General features: G+C 42.5%; 1 protein-coding gene across 3 annotated transcripts in view; it reads right to left on the bottom strand.

Moving 5' to 3' along the window:
• Window positions 1-16,827, bottom strand: part of vwa8 (von Willebrand factor A domain containing 8) — a 345,890-nt gene that overhangs the window by 177,305 nt on the left and 151,758 nt on the right. For all 3 annotated transcript variants that reach the window (XM_060833282.1, XM_060833283.1, XM_060833284.1), the window contains 5 exons: window positions 10,710-10,787; window positions 9,107-9,222; window positions 8,484-8,587; window positions 8,271-8,377; window positions 3,129-3,200 (listed from right to left, as the gene is read on the bottom strand). In XM_060833282.1, the coding sequence (XP_060689265.1) occupies window positions 3,129-3,200; window positions 8,271-8,377; window positions 8,484-8,587; window positions 9,107-9,222; window positions 10,710-10,787 (477 nt within the window). The remainder of the gene's footprint in view (window positions 1-3,128; window positions 3,201-8,270; window positions 8,378-8,483; window positions 8,588-9,106; window positions 9,223-10,709; window positions 10,788-16,827) is intronic.

Raw genomic sequence — 16,827 nt, 5'->3', positions numbered from 1 at the left:
ATCTGGAATAGAAATTGCCTCAAGTGCCATTTCATCATGCTCTGCATCAATAACTATTTATGCTCTGATCAATAACCCTCTTATCTCCTGCAATTACATTTTTCAGGTTTTTGGAAACTATTCTTTAGCACTTACTCACAGACACAACTTCAGTTTTCACAGACATCCAGCCACCCCAAGTTAATACAATCCCTGGACGTCAGATTTGAAGGTGAGATTTGAGTGGATCTACACCATCTATGCTCACCAATGAATTACAAATTGGATATGCCAATACTACCTTCCTGTTCATGTGTCTGTCTAATTGCCACTGAAACATATTGAATCTGCTTTTACCAACTCTACTGGCAGTGTGTTCCAGGCACCTACCATCCTCTGTGTAAAAACATTTCCTCGTAGACTTCCTTTAAACTTTCTCTCAATCACCTTAAACTCATGCCTCTAGTATTTGACATTTCCACTCTGGGAAACCCCAATTATCGACCCTATCCATGCATCTCATAATTGCATACACATTGTCAGCTTGCCCCTCAGCCTCTGATGTTCAAGTGAAAACAGTCCAAGCTTGTCCAACTCTCCTTGAAGCTAACAGGCTCCCATCCAGGTAACATCTCGGGAAACCTCTTTCGCACAAAATCAGAAATTGCTGGAAAAATGCCAATTTTGATTTCGTTTCAGATTTCCAGCATCTGCATTTCTTTTGCTTTATTGTTGGTGTTAACATCTTTTGCATCCTCTCCAAAGCCTCCACATCTTTCCTGTAGGGTGGTGACCAAGCAGCACTTCGAATGTGGCCAAACTAAACTTTCATGCAGCTTGGAATTCTGGACTTGTCTGCCTTCAATCCCAATTGTTTGCTCTGTACTTTTTCCCCTGGTGATGATAATTGATCTAAGTTTGTCCCTTTTCATAACTTCTGCATTACTGATTACCATTAAAATGGTATTTGTGTTCTCCACTGTGAAAAGTGAAACAAAATACTGATTTAATGATGCCGCCATTTCTGACTTCCCTACTTATTAACTCCTCAATCTCATCCCACCAGAGACCATCATTCACTTTTGCACTGTTATATTCTTACAGAAGCTTTAACGATCTGTTTTAATATTTTGCAGTAGTAGACTCGATCATTTTCTTCCATCATTTACTTTTGCTCTTTTGATGACATTTTTCAGTAACCTTTTCTTGACCTTTACACGTTTCCCAATCCTCCAGCCTACCAACTGCCTTTGCAATATGGCATGCCATAACTTTTGTCTTAATATTACCTTTAACCTCTACACTTAGCCATGGATATTTCTACCTCTCTTACAATCTTTTTTCCTTTACAGAATCAATTTTAGATAGGAGTAATTGAGGATCTTCTTAAACATCAGGTATTTGCTCATCAACCATTCTACATTTTCATCTTCTCGCCCAATCCACTCGGTCCTCCTGCCGTAAATTACCTTTGTTTAACCCTAGAGTGCCAATGAGACTCCAGTTTCTCACTCTCCAATAAAATTTGAAACACTATGTTTGAAAAATACTCAATGGGCTGCAAAGCACTTTCAAAAGTCCTGAGGTTGCAAAATACACTATTTCAGTTCAAGTTCTTTCTTTCTCAACTTTAAATTTCAAATCTGACTGCATCAATTCTCAGCAATGGAGTTTGAGAGCTGGCCTTAATGTGGCTGAGTTGAGGAATCTCTTTCTCAGTGTCCCAGTTTCAGCTGTCAATCAGCAGGGCCTATTTTCAAGTGGCAACGTCACCTTAGACACAGATTTGGGAACAACTTCTCAATTTAGTACAAAAGCAGTGACAAGTATAAGGTATTGAGGAGGGCTCTGCCCTAACTTTTAAACTTAAGGCCTCAGAAACTGTTAATTAAAATCAAAGCATTTTAATCAAGATTTGCAGTGGTGACACAGAATAAGTTGATGTGATACAGATCAGTCCATTCTTCCTGTGCAGGTTTAGTGCTGATCATTACTTAAAATGTACTCATGCTAGGAAGACCTCATTTTTCATTCTCGGCTAGGAGCAAAAACAAATAAAACAAATGCGACTCACAAGCCCTGACTATTTGACAATTTACAGTAATGGCAGATAGTCCTTGTAAATTGTGGGGTCTAACATGCAGAGAATATGCGTGTTTTCCTACCTTCACAACTGGGCTCCAATGATATGTACGTGTTGTTAGGTTTGACATTTGAACTTCTTGTTATGATATTAACAGCTTTAAACATGATAGGTTCACATATGTCAGGCCAATGGTGTTAGGTTACTAGATGTAATGTCATGAGATTTGAAATCAATAAGCTAGGCTAATGCTGTGGGGTTCGAGATCAAATCTCACACCATGGTTGTTGGTGGGATTCTAATCCAATTAATAACATTTGGAACTGAAAGTATGCTGCAGTAGTGATGATCGCAAAATTATCTTTGTTTGACTTAAAAACCCATCTGTTTCACTGATGAAAATCTGCCATAATTTCTTGGCCTGGCCTACATGCGACTCCAGATGCACAGCAATGGGTCGACTCTGAGCTACATTTTCAATTGGCTGAGCAAGCTACTCAGATAGGAACTTGCAACAAAATGTGGCTTTGCCAATGATGCACATAACCCAGGAATGAACAAGTTAAAAGCAACTCTCATTTTGCAGATTCATCCGGGTTAAATATTCATTCAACAAATAAACAAAATCTTTCCCTAAATGGGTATTAAGAGAGGTTCAAATTTGTTTTTATCCTGGGAAATGAGATTCGCTGTCAGACACCAGTGTTACTGCAGAGTTCATAACTTTCTTTGAGAAGGAATTAGTCCCTTGATTGAAATGGAGATTAAGATGTGGGATTACGCAATCTGACGCATATTGGAAATATGATCCAAATAGCTTCTTTCTGCACTGCAGCACTCAATGATCCCCAGCTATATTCTTTGTAGAGAGGCAGTTGATACTTTAAAGTTATAGTTTTCAGCTTATTTGATGCTGTAGCATGTCAACCATTCAACGCTTACATGTTACATTTCGTAATCCTGAAGGTTTTTTCCCCCCCGAGTGTGGAGGGGGGGTTGTGGTTGGACCGGGAGGTGGAGGGGCATGCGATCAACCACAAATTCACTCCTTCAAAAAAGTGCTCACCTGATTTCCAACCAACAGAAGATGTTCACCGAGCAGGAAGTCCTTGAGCATATCCTCCATTACCTCCATGTGCTGAAGAGAGAACGGACATCTGAAGTGAATACTTCATTCAGGAAAAAGGAAGGTTCCAACTAACAGTAGGAATAGGCTTGTGACTCTTTTGTCTTTTCAATTAAGCTAAGTTGGACAATGCACCATTAACTATACTAAGGGTTATTCTTCCAAGGCAGCTGGAGAGACTTAATATATTGACCCATGATGTTCCAATCAGGGAGAGGAAGAGACTCAAACAGCTGACTGGTTTCCTCTTGTCCCTATGTTCCACAGCACAGTACGGTGTAATGGAGTGTTTTGATACTTCAATATAATTATGTATAATCAGGGTCAGACTTCTCACTTCAAGGTAACAGTGAAGAATTAGAAATAGATATTTTCGATCAACCTGCTTAGATATGTTATGATACATCTCTGGAGCAGGTGAGACTTGAATCTAAGTCTCCTGGCTCAGAGGTAGGAACTTTTGCCACCCCTTTAAATTTCACCATCTGTCGTGATGGGAGATGAACCTAGAAGAAATATGCAACTTCTTTGGCCAACTACAGTTGAACTACTGCTGCCAGAGTATGTCTGCAAAATGGCAGGTATGCAAATGATATGATCAAAAGTGAGCACAGTGAGCTTTTCAAGACCTTGATTTATTAATCGAGGTTTAATTTTTTTTAAAACTTGCTTTGATTTTCTCATGCTTTCTGGAGAGAAGGAGAAAAAGACTGAGAAAGTTTGTTAAATGTTTATGTTTCGAAATAAGATGGTGATGAAACAAAGCCAGCCATATGTTTTACAGCTGGATTATCAACAACATGCACAGACTAAGTGAAAAAGCAGTGTTCACACTGACTAAACTGCAAAGTGTGGGTCAGCCCATTCTCTCGAGTAAAATGCAGATCGTTCATCAAAAAGGGAGTCGAGGGATTTGTAAGGACAGACAGGAAAGTGGAGTTTACACCACAAACAGAACAACCATGATCTTATTAAATAGGAGACTGAAGTTTCAAAGGACCACGTGATCATTCCAGCTTCTACTTCTTGTGATCTTATGAATGACATCTAACTTGATTGTGTAGCTGGTGAATAGGAGAATCCCGACAGTGTGGAAGCAGGCCATTTGGCCCAACAGGTCCATACCACTCTGAAGAGTATTCCACGCGCACCCATTCCCCTACCTTATAACTCGACATTTCCCCTGACTAATGCACCTAGCCTACATATCCCTGAACACTATGGGCAACTTAGCATGGTCAATTCACTTAATCTGCCTATCTTTGGGGTGTGGGAGGAAACTGGAGCACCCAGAGGTAACTCACGCAAACACGGGGAGAGTGCGCAAACTCCACTCAGACAGTCGCCCGAGGATGGAATTGAACCCAGGTCCCTGGAGCTGTGAGGCAGCAGTGCTAACCACTGAGCCACCGTGAAGATTCTGGGCACGTGTTGTCCTGTAGACAGGGTGGACAAGCGATATTCTTTCATTCTTCATCATGTCAAGTCACTAACACTTCGGGATGGGCTTTTGGGAGCACATTTGAGGGCAGCACGGTCGCTCAGTGGTTGGCACTGCTACCTCATAGCACCAGCGTCCCAGGTTTGATTCCAGCCTCAGGTGACTGTCTGTGTGGAGTTTGCACGTTCTCCCCATGTCTGCGTGGGTTTCCTCCAGGTGCTCCGGTTTCCTCCCACAGTCCAAAGATGTGCAGGTCAGGTGAATTGGCCATGCTAAATTCCCATAGTGTTAGGTGCATTAGTCAGAGGGAAATGGGTCTGGGTGGGTTACTCTTCGGAGGGTCGTTCTGGACAGGTTGGGCTGAAGGGCCCGTTTCCACATTGTAGGGAATCTAATCTAATCTAGTTGATGTGTAAGAATTAAATGCTGCAGCAAGGAAAGTGCGAGATTGCTGTCAATGGACATACCAAGATGGGCCAAATGACCATTCTCATTTATAAATATCTGTGATCTTATGAAATGGAAAACAAATAAATCTCTAACACAAGAAAGCTTGGTAATCACTTTACTTGAGAGAGATGTGAAGTTGTTAGCAATTTCAAAAGTGATTCAAGCCAGTACAGCACAAATTTATTGCAACTGGCAAGTGATCAAATGAATAGAGAGGTCAGTTGGAATGACTGCCAGAGAATCTGGGTTAGCACTAATAAGGCTAAATTACTCAGAGCATTCTGACAGATTTGTCAGCATCTGGTCAACTGTTTTTCTTCACAAACTCCGCTGAGTGAATAAAGAATATAGGTCAGAAAAAACAGGTCAAGCAAATCAAATTTCAATTACCTGAATCTATCATTCAATATTCTTGTCTCAAGGGAGGGTTTCAAGGCTAGCTTGACAAAAGTGAAGAGTTATAATCCCTTATGAAGTTTAATGAGATTTGATGGCCGTTCATGAAATTAATGTCTTGAGAGAATTACTGAGAAATCTGTGGGATCTGTTCTGATTACATTAGTAATTTGGTGAGTGCTGTGGGAGTTTGATCAGACTCGATGAGCCAAGTTTACCACATATCAACTTTGGGTGATAGAAATACGTTCTATAAATATTGAAGATTGTATCAATGTTCTAACTATATAAACCTTACATTTGCTGGTTCAAACCCACGGAATATCATTGAAGCTTTATTCTTTTAGTAATTCCCTGACTATCACAGTTCATTAATTAAAAAATAAAAGTGATTGAATCTTAGCCAGATTATAGCAATAAACTGGTGGTGTGATCCAAGATTGTCATGTAATTGTGACCTTCGGGGTACAGTACACTCAGATTCAAGGGTCGTATTAATATCTCTGTTATATTTAATTCCATGTAGCAACAGGGGAGAGGCATACAGGTCGTTCTGCTATTACGTGCGTTTCGTTAACTCAAATTCACTGTAACAACTGACGAATTGGGGATGTTGTTTCTACAGCATGAACTTTTAAGACTTGTGTTGGCTGTAATGCAATTATATTGCCAACACTTTAAGTGCTGTTTCTAAAGCACAATTTTTCGAGAATGCAGGTTGCACAAGAAGGCAACTATTGTATTACAGAACTACCTGTACTGCAAGGTTTTTCACAGTACAGGTCAATTCCAAAATCATAGAAGAACAGTTCAGTGGTTACAGACAGTTGAGGCTACTAATAATCCAGAGACTAAGGACCACTCTCAGGGCAAGGATTCAAATTACAGCAAACGGTGGAATCCTAATTCAAATGAAGTCTAAAACTGAAAGTCTAACGATGACCATGAAAAGCTGATCATTTGTTGTAAAAACCCACTGGGTACTCATGCCCTTTGGAGAATAAAATCTGCTGTCCTTACCTGGTTTAGCCACAGTGTGGTAAATTGTTAACACTTTGAAATGGCCAAGCAAGGCATTCAATTGGACTGAACCACTACAGAGTCTCAAAAAGGTAATGAAATCAGATTGACCACCTGGTATCAACCTAGGTATCAGAAATGACAACATTAAAAGACTCCTATTGATCATGCAACATCCTCCTGATGAACATCTTGGGGCGAGAACCAAAATTCAGAGAGCTGTCTCACAGACTAGTCAAGCAATTGCCTTACATAGCTATGCTCACAGAATCATACCTTACACACAATATCCCAGACATTAACACCACCCTTGGCTCTGTCCTGTCCACCAGCAGAACAGGCTGAGTAGGGGCACAGAGAAACGGAGTTGCCCTGTGAATCCGCAAATTTGACCCTGGATCCCATGAAGTCTACGGCATCAAGTCAAACATGACAAAGGAAACCTTAGTCATCAGCAATACTAATGACCAAGTCAGTTGAGCCCTAAAGGACATAACTGCTTGTCTGGTGATAGGGAAGCAATATGAGGGAAAAACATTTTGACTTCACCATCATCAATCTTCCTGTTCAGATGTATCTATCCAAAACAGTATCAGTAAGAGAGACCACACCACCTTGTGGAGACAAAGCCACAAAATTTAATAAAGCTCCACTGTAGTATGACAGTGTCTAGTGCTGAATGGGATAGACTTTGAACAGATCTGTCACTCAAATCCCGGAATCCATGATGTGTTGTTGGCCATTGGCAACAGCAGAATCATACTCCAACGCAATTGGCAACCTTGTGGCCAAGCATATCCCCACTCTAATATTACCATCAAGCCAGGGGATAAACCTTGGTTCAATGAAGGGTGCAGAAGGGCGTATCCGGAGCAGAACCAGGCATGCCTAAAAATGAAGTGCCGATCTGGGGAAACTACCAAACAGCTTTACTTGAACGCGAAACAGCATAGGCAGCAAGTGATAGAAAGAGTTAGGCGATCCCAAAACCAACAGAACAGATCTAATCTCTGCAGTACTGCCACATCCAGTTGTGAATGGTGGTGGACAATTAAACAACTCACTGGAGGCTCCACAAATTTCCCCACTGTCAATGACTGGGGAGCCCAGCACATCATTGCAAAAGATAAGGACCCAAGTCAAAAAAACTTTTTCCTGCACTCAGTCTTAAATCTTGATTTTATGCTGGACTCATTAACCTTTAAAAAAAATGCCTAATTTGTCTACTCCTGATCCAGGTATAGTGGCTCAATGGTACCATTCTTGGCTCTGAAGCAGCAGGTCATGAGTTCAAGCAATATACCAAGCTCTTTTGATAGCACCTCCCAAACCTATGACCTTTACCTTAGACACATAGGAATACCAACAACTGCAGGTTCTCCTACATGCAGCATACCACCTGATGGTGATCTCTTCAATGTCAAACAGTCAAATTCCTGAACCTCCCTTTGTAATAGTACTGTGGGTGTACCTACACCACATGGACCACTATAAATGCAGGCTTAGCCTGCACTGGCCACATCCCATAAGCAATTGATTACAAAGTCCCACTTCAGAGATTTCAACTCATCCCTTAGCCAACCATCGCACTGAAAACAGACAATTTTAGTGTCTGTTTGAGTCTGTTTTGTCAAAAGTTGGCTGCCGTGTTTCACATATTAGAGCAGGGACCACATTCACTGGAAAACACTATGAAGCATCAAAGTTGCCAGATTAATGCAACCCCTTTTTTTTTTCCACTTCATAGTGACAAACTGATACTGAGTTTGCTTTACCTGAGTGTTTTCATAAAAGAGGACATCTGGTACTTTCATCTTTTCATCTGGATTGTACAATGGAACAGAAACCCTCCCAATTGTAAGAATTCCAGACTTGATTTCACCTGCAATTGTAGACAATGCACAGACTTAATATTAGAATACTGTACAAATCCCAGAGAGTTTCATCACAATTCAACAGTTCAAAAAAAGGAGTGGATGTGAACTTGCATCTGATGTCGGCCTCCTTCTCCTCCACTTCATCAGATGTCGCCTCAATTCCTGAATCTTTCAGATTTTTCTGCAAAGCTGATCGAGCAAGGTTTGGCAAAAACCTGGAGAAACAAATTGCTGGTTTATATTTGTCTTACTCTGACAAATAATGTGCTAGTCATACTGCAGTTGATATGAAATCAATCACCCTTCTTTAACAATTTTCTGTTGTCTGTCAGAACTACAATGAGCAAGTGGTTGTGAGATCAGTAGATAGATACATGAATCAATTTGACTCACATCACTTAACAAATTTAACAAAGCTCACATGAAGAATTCTACTCACAGACAAGAAATCCAGTGTGCAAACTACAGGCATTAAAGGTAATGTTGCACACGAGATTGTGCAAATGGATGAGATGCATGATTGGCAGGGAACAGCTTTGTAATACTTGCATATCTTCGCAAACTTGTTCTGAATTTCTATACAAACAACAGGTCTATGAGTTGTGCAAACAAAAATTCAGCCCACTATCACTTCAGTAAAGTCGAAAATGGGTAATATTGAGAAAAGCTTGATAAGGACCTTCAACGTAGTTGAACAGTGAGTAACAGGTACAGGGAACAAACTGTCAAGCTACCTGGAAAGACATGCTTTATTTACAGCATGGTACAGATTCTCTTCTGGATAGTGAGAGAAGCGGTTGCAGATTCGCAGTAACTGTCGTGTAGAAAGAGATGAAGCCAGAGACTGCACCTGAATGGGCAAAGAAAACAAAGATCCAGTATTAGAAGCCATTCCTTTTCCAATACATTCAGGATTAAATTTAGAATTGAAGAAGGCTGCAAAGAATACAAAACTGAAGAACAATTTTGCTCTGAGATTACTTGTACAAAACATAGATTGCATTCAAAAAGTGAAGAGGCACTTTGGCACAGACAGCAATATCATCCTGAACAGCTAAAATGCTTCTGGTGACATTAGTCAAGTGATAATATTGGCCAGTACAGTGGAGATACTTCCCAACTCTTCCTGAAGAAAGTGCAATAGGATCTTTGAATTCCAACTGAGGGGGTACTGGACTTCAGCAAACATCTCTTGTGCAGTCTTTCTGCACTGCAATGAAGTTTTAGCTAAGATTTTTGAGGTCAAGTCTCTGGAGAGGGACTAAAACATTCTGCCATGAGTGAATGACCAGCTTGATAAACATCTTTGTAAATACTAGACTTTCTTGAACCCCGTCCAAAAACATAGTAACACACTTTTTGAGATGATGAACCTCTTCTTCAGCTCTTGATCTTTTAAGTTCATTGACCAAATTCCTTGAAGAAACATCTGTTATTTGCAGTAGCAAGACAAAGAATTTCTTTACACAAGGATATTTCAGTAAATGATGAATCATGGATGGACACTGAAACTCCAAAACTTGAAGCAATTTGTTGAAGCTCACCAACATATGAAAAGAAATGCCAGTATAGATTGCCAGGCCCATTCAAGCCAACTGCATTACCAAACTATATTATTACCAGGAGATGCAGACGAACAGTTGTCACTAGTTTCAGCAGAGCTCTAGGAAAGGCTTCTGCATACAAGACAAAGTGGAGGAAATAAGCTGAAAATGTGTTGCTGGAAAGGCGCAGCAGGTCAGGCAGCATCCGAGGAGCAGGAGAATCAATGTTTTGGGAATCCCGAAGAAGGGCTCATGCCCGACACATCGATTCTCCTGCTCCTTGGATGCTGCCTGACCTGCTGTGCTTTTCCAGCAACACATTTTCAGCTCTGATCTCCAGCATCTGCAGTCCTCATTTTCTTTTAAACTGGAAGAAATGCCAATAAGCCTACCATAATTAACGAGAATGTATCCCCATGACTGGAAATCATCTCAAATGTTTGGAGTTTGTCAAGTTCTCTTTCAGGAGGCCTTTACACTGGTCAGAAGACTCAACAAAGGAGAACAACTTGCATTCAACGGTGCATTTTAACATAATAAATGTCCCAAAGTATTTCACAGGAGTGTTCCAAAAAACCATATGGAATAGTAACAGGAATAGGCCATTCAGCCCTTCGAGGCTGCTTCAAGGCCAATTCTAAAATAAGATCACAATCTGAAAATATTCTCTCTTCACAGATGCTGTTTGACCTTCTGAATATATATACACAACATTTTTGTTTTTATATCCCAACTAGACATTCTTCTCAGACCTTGTTCTCTTTGTACAATTTTGTGCCCAAATTGAACTTACTGTAGGGTCGCTGGCCTGCCGAAGCTTGTGTGTAAATCGCAACAATTGTGCAACAGCCTCTTCTGGGACATGCGGAATCTGCAGGAACAAGACAATACAGCACATCCCAATAATTTTCCAAGCAGTTTGAAAGAAACTGGATTTATGCAGGTATTTATAAAAATGACAAACAGCAATGGCCCCAAAACAGATTCTTGCGGTACACCACGAGTAACTTAACTCCAGGGCGAACATTTCCTATCAACCACCACCCTCTGTCTTCTTACAACTATCTAGTTTCTAATCCAAACCGCTAAATCACCCTCAATCCCATGCCTCTGTATTTTCTGCAATAGCTTACCGTGGGGAACCTTATCAAACACCTTACTGAAATTCATATACACAATTCAACCACTTTATCCTCATCCACTGTTTGGTCACCTTCTCAAAGAACTCAGTAAGGTTTGTGAGGCACAATCCCTAATCATATCATTTCTTTTTAGATGATTATAAATCCTATCTCTTCTAATCCTTCCCAACACTTTACCCACAACTGAAGTAAGGCTCACTGGTCGATAATTACCAGGATTGTCTCTACTCCCCTTCTTGAACAAGGGGACAACATTTGCTATCCCACAATCTACTGGCACTATTCCTGTAAACAATGACAACATAAAGATCAAAGCCAAAGGCTCAGCAATCCTTTCTCTGACTTCCCACAGAATCCTAGGATAAATCCCATCTGGCGCAGGGGACTTAGCTGTTTTCACAATTTACAGAATTGCTAACACTCTCTCCTTGTGAACCTCAATCCTGTCTTGTCAAATAGCCTGTATCTTAGTATTCTCCTCGACAACATTGTCTTTTTCCTGCATGAATACTGGTGAAAAACATTCATTTAGCACCTCTCCTATCTCCTCGGACTCCACGCATAACTTCCTGCTACTGTCCTTGATTGGCCCTAATCTTAGAGTGGTCATTCTTTTATTCCTGACATACTTATAGAAAGCTTTAGAGTTTTCCTTGATCCTATCTATCAAAGACTTCTCAGGTCCCCTCCTGGCTCTTCTTAGCTCTCTCGTTAGGTCCTTTCTGGCTAACTTGTGACTCTTAAGTGCCTTAACTGAGCTTTCACATCTCATCTTCACATAAACCTCTTTCTTCCTCTTGACAAGTGATTTAACTTCTTCAGTAAAACATAGTCCCCTTGCTCGACAACTTCCTCCCTGCCTGACAGGTACATACTTATCAAGGACACACAGTAGCTAGACTTGAATAAGCTCCACATTTCAATTGTGCCCAGCCCCTATAGTTTCCTTCCCCATCCTATGCATCCTAAATCTTGCTAATCGCATCATAATTGCATTTCCCCAGCTATAACTGTTGCCCTGCGGTATATACCTATCCCTTTCCATCGCGAAAGTGAATGTAACCAAATTGTGGTCACAATCACTGAAGCGCTTACCTACCTCCAAATCTAACACCTGGTCAGGTTCATTACCCAGTACCAAATCGAATGTAGCCTCGCCCCTTGTGGCCTGTCTCCATACTGTGGTCAGAAAACCCTCCCACGCACATTGGACAAAAACTGACCTATCTAAAGTACTCAAATCATAGCTTTTCCAGTCAATATTTGCAAAGTTAAAAACCCCAAAATAACCCTGTTACCCTCACTCCTACCCAGAATCATCTTTGCAATCCTTTCCTCTACATCTCTGAAACTTTTCGGAGGCCTATAGAAAACTACCAGAAAGGTAACCTCTCCTTTCTTGTTTCTAACCTCAGCCCATACTATCTCAGTAGACAGGTTCTGGTCAAATGTCCTTTCTGCAACCATAATACTGTCCTTGACTAACAATGCCACACCTCCCCCTCTTTTACCACCTTCTCTCTTCTTACTGAAACATCTAAACCCTGGAACCTGCAACAACCATTTCTGTCCCTCCTCTTTCCATGTCTCCGAAATGGCCACAACAGTGAAGTCCCAGGTACCAACCCATGCTGCAAGTTCACCCACCTTATTCCGGATGCTCCTGCTGTTGAAGTAGACACAGTACAAACCACCTTCCTGCTAGCTGGAACGCTCTTGCAACCTCGAAACCGTATTTATAACCTCACTACTCTCAACCTTCTGTACACTGGAGTTACAATTCAGTACACTTTGGTCCAACTTGTCCATGCCGACCAGATATCCTAATCTTGTCTCATTTGCCCCATATCCCTGTAAACCCTTCCTATTCACTTAGCCATCCAGATGCTTTTTAAATGTTATCATTGTACCAGCCTCCTTTACTTCCTCTGGCAGCTCATTCCACACATGCACCACCCATGTGAAAAGGTTGCCCCTTACGTCCCTTTTAAATTTTTCCCCTCTCACCCTAAATCTATGCCCTTTAGTTCTGGACTCCCCAACCCCAGGGAAAAGACTTTGTCTATTTATCCTATCCATGCCCCTCATGATTTTATAAACCTCTATAAGGTCACCCCTCAGTCCAGGGAAAATAGGCCCAGCCTATTCAGCCTCTCCCTATAGCTCAAATCCTCCAACACTAGCAACATTCTTGTAAATCTTTCTGCACCCTTTCAAGTTTAGTAAGCTCTCATTGGAAGCAGAACTGCAAAGGTTCAGTTGATTCATTTTTGGGAGGGGAGGGTTGTCCGTTGTTGAGAGGCTGAGCCAATTGTGTCTCTGTTTCCTGGGGTTTAGAAAAGTGTGAGATAATCTCACAAAAATTTAAAGATTTTGAAGGAGTTTGAAAACATCTGAGAAGTTGCTTTCCCTTGGCTAGAAATTCTAGAACATGGGGCATCATTTAGGATTGAGCTGAGGTGAAATTTCTCCATTCAAAAGGTAGTGAATGCATGGAATTCCCTACCCCAGAGGGCTGCGTATTATCCATCTTTGAATAGCTTTAATACTGGGAGAAATATATTTTCAATCTCTCAAGGCATCAAGGAATATGGGGAGCTGACAGGAAAGCAGAGTTGAGCCATGATCAGCTAGGATTGTATTAAATAAATAAGCAGGGTAAATGGGCAAATTGGTGTACTCCGGCTCCTCTTTCTTGCATGTTATGCCTGCACTCAATTTCTTGCCATAGACCCTTGTCTAAGGTTGAACCACATTTGTGAACGAAACCAATATTCTGTCACATTTCAGGGTAATGTTGAGAGGTCATTCATTCATTCACAGTGAAAGGAAAAAAATCAAATCAGTGTAAGGCTGGATTTTCATGGAATGTTTACAGAATTAGGACTTTTTTATTTACAGCATAGGAGGCAGAGGGCGATCTTTTGGAAGTGAGAGGCATGGATAGGATGAATGAATGCATTCAGTCTTTTTACCCCAGTGTTGGGGAATCAAGGACTAGAGGGCAACAGTTTAAGGTTAGAGGCGAAAGAGTAAAAGGGAACCTGAGGGGCAACATTTTACACAGAGGGTGGTATGCATATGGAATGAGCCGCCAGCAGAAGTGGTTAAGGTGGGTACAATAACATTTAAAAGGCATTTGGACAAATACATGGACGGGAAAAGTTTAGAAGGATATGGGCCAAGCCTGACCACCCTGGCCAACCCATTGTCTCAGCATGCTCCTGCTCCACTGAACTCATCTCTTCCTACCTCAACACTGTCCTATCCCCCCTAGTCCAGGAACTCCCAACATACGTTCGAGACACCACCCACGCCCTCCACCTCCTCCAAGACTTCCGTTTCCCCAGCCCCCAACACCTCATCTTCACCAAGGATATCCAATCCCTCCACCTCCATCCGCTATGGCCAGGGCCTCCAAGCCCACCGTTTTTTCCTCTCCAGACATCCCCAACAGTACCCTTCCATCGACACCCTCATTCGTTTGGCCAAACTGGTCCTCACCCTTAACAATTTCTCCTTCGAATCCTCCCACTTCCTCCAGACCAAAGGGGGAGCCATGGGCACACGTATGGGCCCCAGCTATGCCTGTCTCTTTGTTGGCTACATAGAACAGTTGATCTTCTGTAATTACACCAGCACCACTCCCCATCTCTTCCTCCGCTATATTGATGACTACATTGGCGCCACCTCATGCTCCCGCAAGAAGGTTGAGCAATTCATCAACTTCACCAGCACATTCCACCCTGACCTTAAATTTACCTGGACCATCTCTGACACCTCCCTACCCTTTCTGGATCTCTCCATCTCCATTAATGACAACCGACTTAACACCGACGTTTTTTACAAACCCACCGACTCCCACAAATACCTGGATTGCATCTCTTCCCACCCTACCTCTTGCAAAAATGCCATCCCGTATTCCCAATTCCTCCACCTCCGCCGTATCTGCTCCCAGGAGGACCAGTTCCACCACAGAACACACCAGATGGCCTCCTTCTTTAGAGATTGCAATTTCCCTTCCCACATGGTTAAAGATGCCCTCCAACGCATCTCGTCCACATCCCACACCTCCGCCCTCGGACCCCACCCCTCCAACCATAACAAGGACAGAACGCCCCTGGTGCTCACCTTCCACCCTACCAACCTTCGCATAAACCAAATCATCTGCCGACATTTCCGCCACCTCCAAACAGACCCCACCACCAGGGATATATTTCCCTCCCCACCCCTTTCCGCCTTCCGCAAAGACCGTTCCCTCCGTGACTACCTGGTCAGGTCCACGCCCTCCCTTACAATCCACCCTCCCATCCTGGCAACTTCCCCTGCCACCGCAGGAACTGTAAAACCTGTGCCCACACCTCCTCCCTCACCTCTATCCAAGGCCCTAAAGGAGCCTTCCACATCCATCAATGTTTTACCTGCACATCGACTAATATTATTTATTCTATCCATTGCTCCCAATGCGGTCTCCTCTACATTGAGGACACTGGGCGCCTCCTAGCAGAGCACTTTAGGGAACATCTCCGGGACACCCGCACCAATCAACCACACCACCCCGCGGCCCAACATTTCAACTCCCCCTCCCACTCTGCCGAGGACATGGAGGTCCTGGGCCTCCTCCACCACCGCTCCCTCACCACCAGACACCTGGAGGAAGAACGCCTCATCTTCCGCCTCGGAACACTTCTACCCCAGGGCATCAATGTGGACTTCAACAGTTTCCTCACTTCCCCTTCCCCCACCTCACCCCTAGTTCCAAACTTCCAGCTCAGCACTGTCCCCATGACTTGTCCAGACTTGTCCTACCTGCCTATCTTCTTTTCCACCTATCCACTCCACCCTCTCCTCCCTGACCTATCACCTTCACCCCCTCCCCCACTCACCTATTGTACTCTATGCTACTTTCTCCCCACCTCCACCCTCCTCTAGCTTATCTCTCCACGCTTCAGGCTCTCTGCCAGTATTCCTGATGAAGGTCCTTTGCCCGAAACATCGATTTCGTTGCACTTTGGATGCTGCCTGAACTGCTGTGCTCTTCCAGCACCACTAATCCAAGTGGGGTTAGCTTTGATGCACATTTTGGTAAGCATGGACCAGTTTGGGCCAAAGTCTCCTTGCTTTAGGACCCTTTAATTTATGCTTCTGTTCATCAATTTTTAAAATGGCGAGCAAACTAAATCAATTTTGAAATGAAAGTTTGGCATTTTGCTATTCAATGACTGCCAAAAAAAATCCAACATCCACAAAAACAAATTAACATCCCAGCGTGCAGTGAAAACATTTCTCAGAAATTATTGGTGAAGTGCAGCACTGACTACAAAAGGAAGCAAAGTGTGTCAGCCTCCTTCAAGGAATCTCACTCCATTTTATCCAAGTGTTACATCAGGTCTGGATCCCAGCTCAGACAGACACTGGTGACGAGAAGTTATCCACGAAAGCAAACAGGATGCAACTTCACACATCACAAAGTCTGCTCACTTCAACCCTGCCTCAGTTCCTACAGTGCACTCAACCTCAGCCCTTCACAATTTTCTGTGTGACGTAGATGGTTGACAGTGACAAACAACTGCATGGACAGTAAAATCATACAGGACAGACTGCTTATAATATATTTAAAGATATCTAAAACTAACAATGATGCTGGAAGAAGCATTTCATGAATTTAATTTTTTTTCTGGAACACGCATGTCACTGGTGCAGCCAGTGTCCACAGTCCAATCCTAACTGCCCTTAAGAATAAATTATTTGAATCCATCTGGTACAGTG

This window comes from Hemiscyllium ocellatum, chromosome 12, assembly GCF_020745735.1.
Source record: "Hemiscyllium ocellatum isolate sHemOce1 chromosome 12, sHemOce1.pat.X.cur, whole genome shotgun sequence".
Taxonomy (NCBI): Eukaryota; Metazoa; Chordata; class Chondrichthyes; order Orectolobiformes; family Hemiscylliidae; genus Hemiscyllium; species Hemiscyllium ocellatum.
Note: the sequence above shows the minus strand (reverse complement) of the source record. Positions and strands in the feature narration are given on the sequence as shown.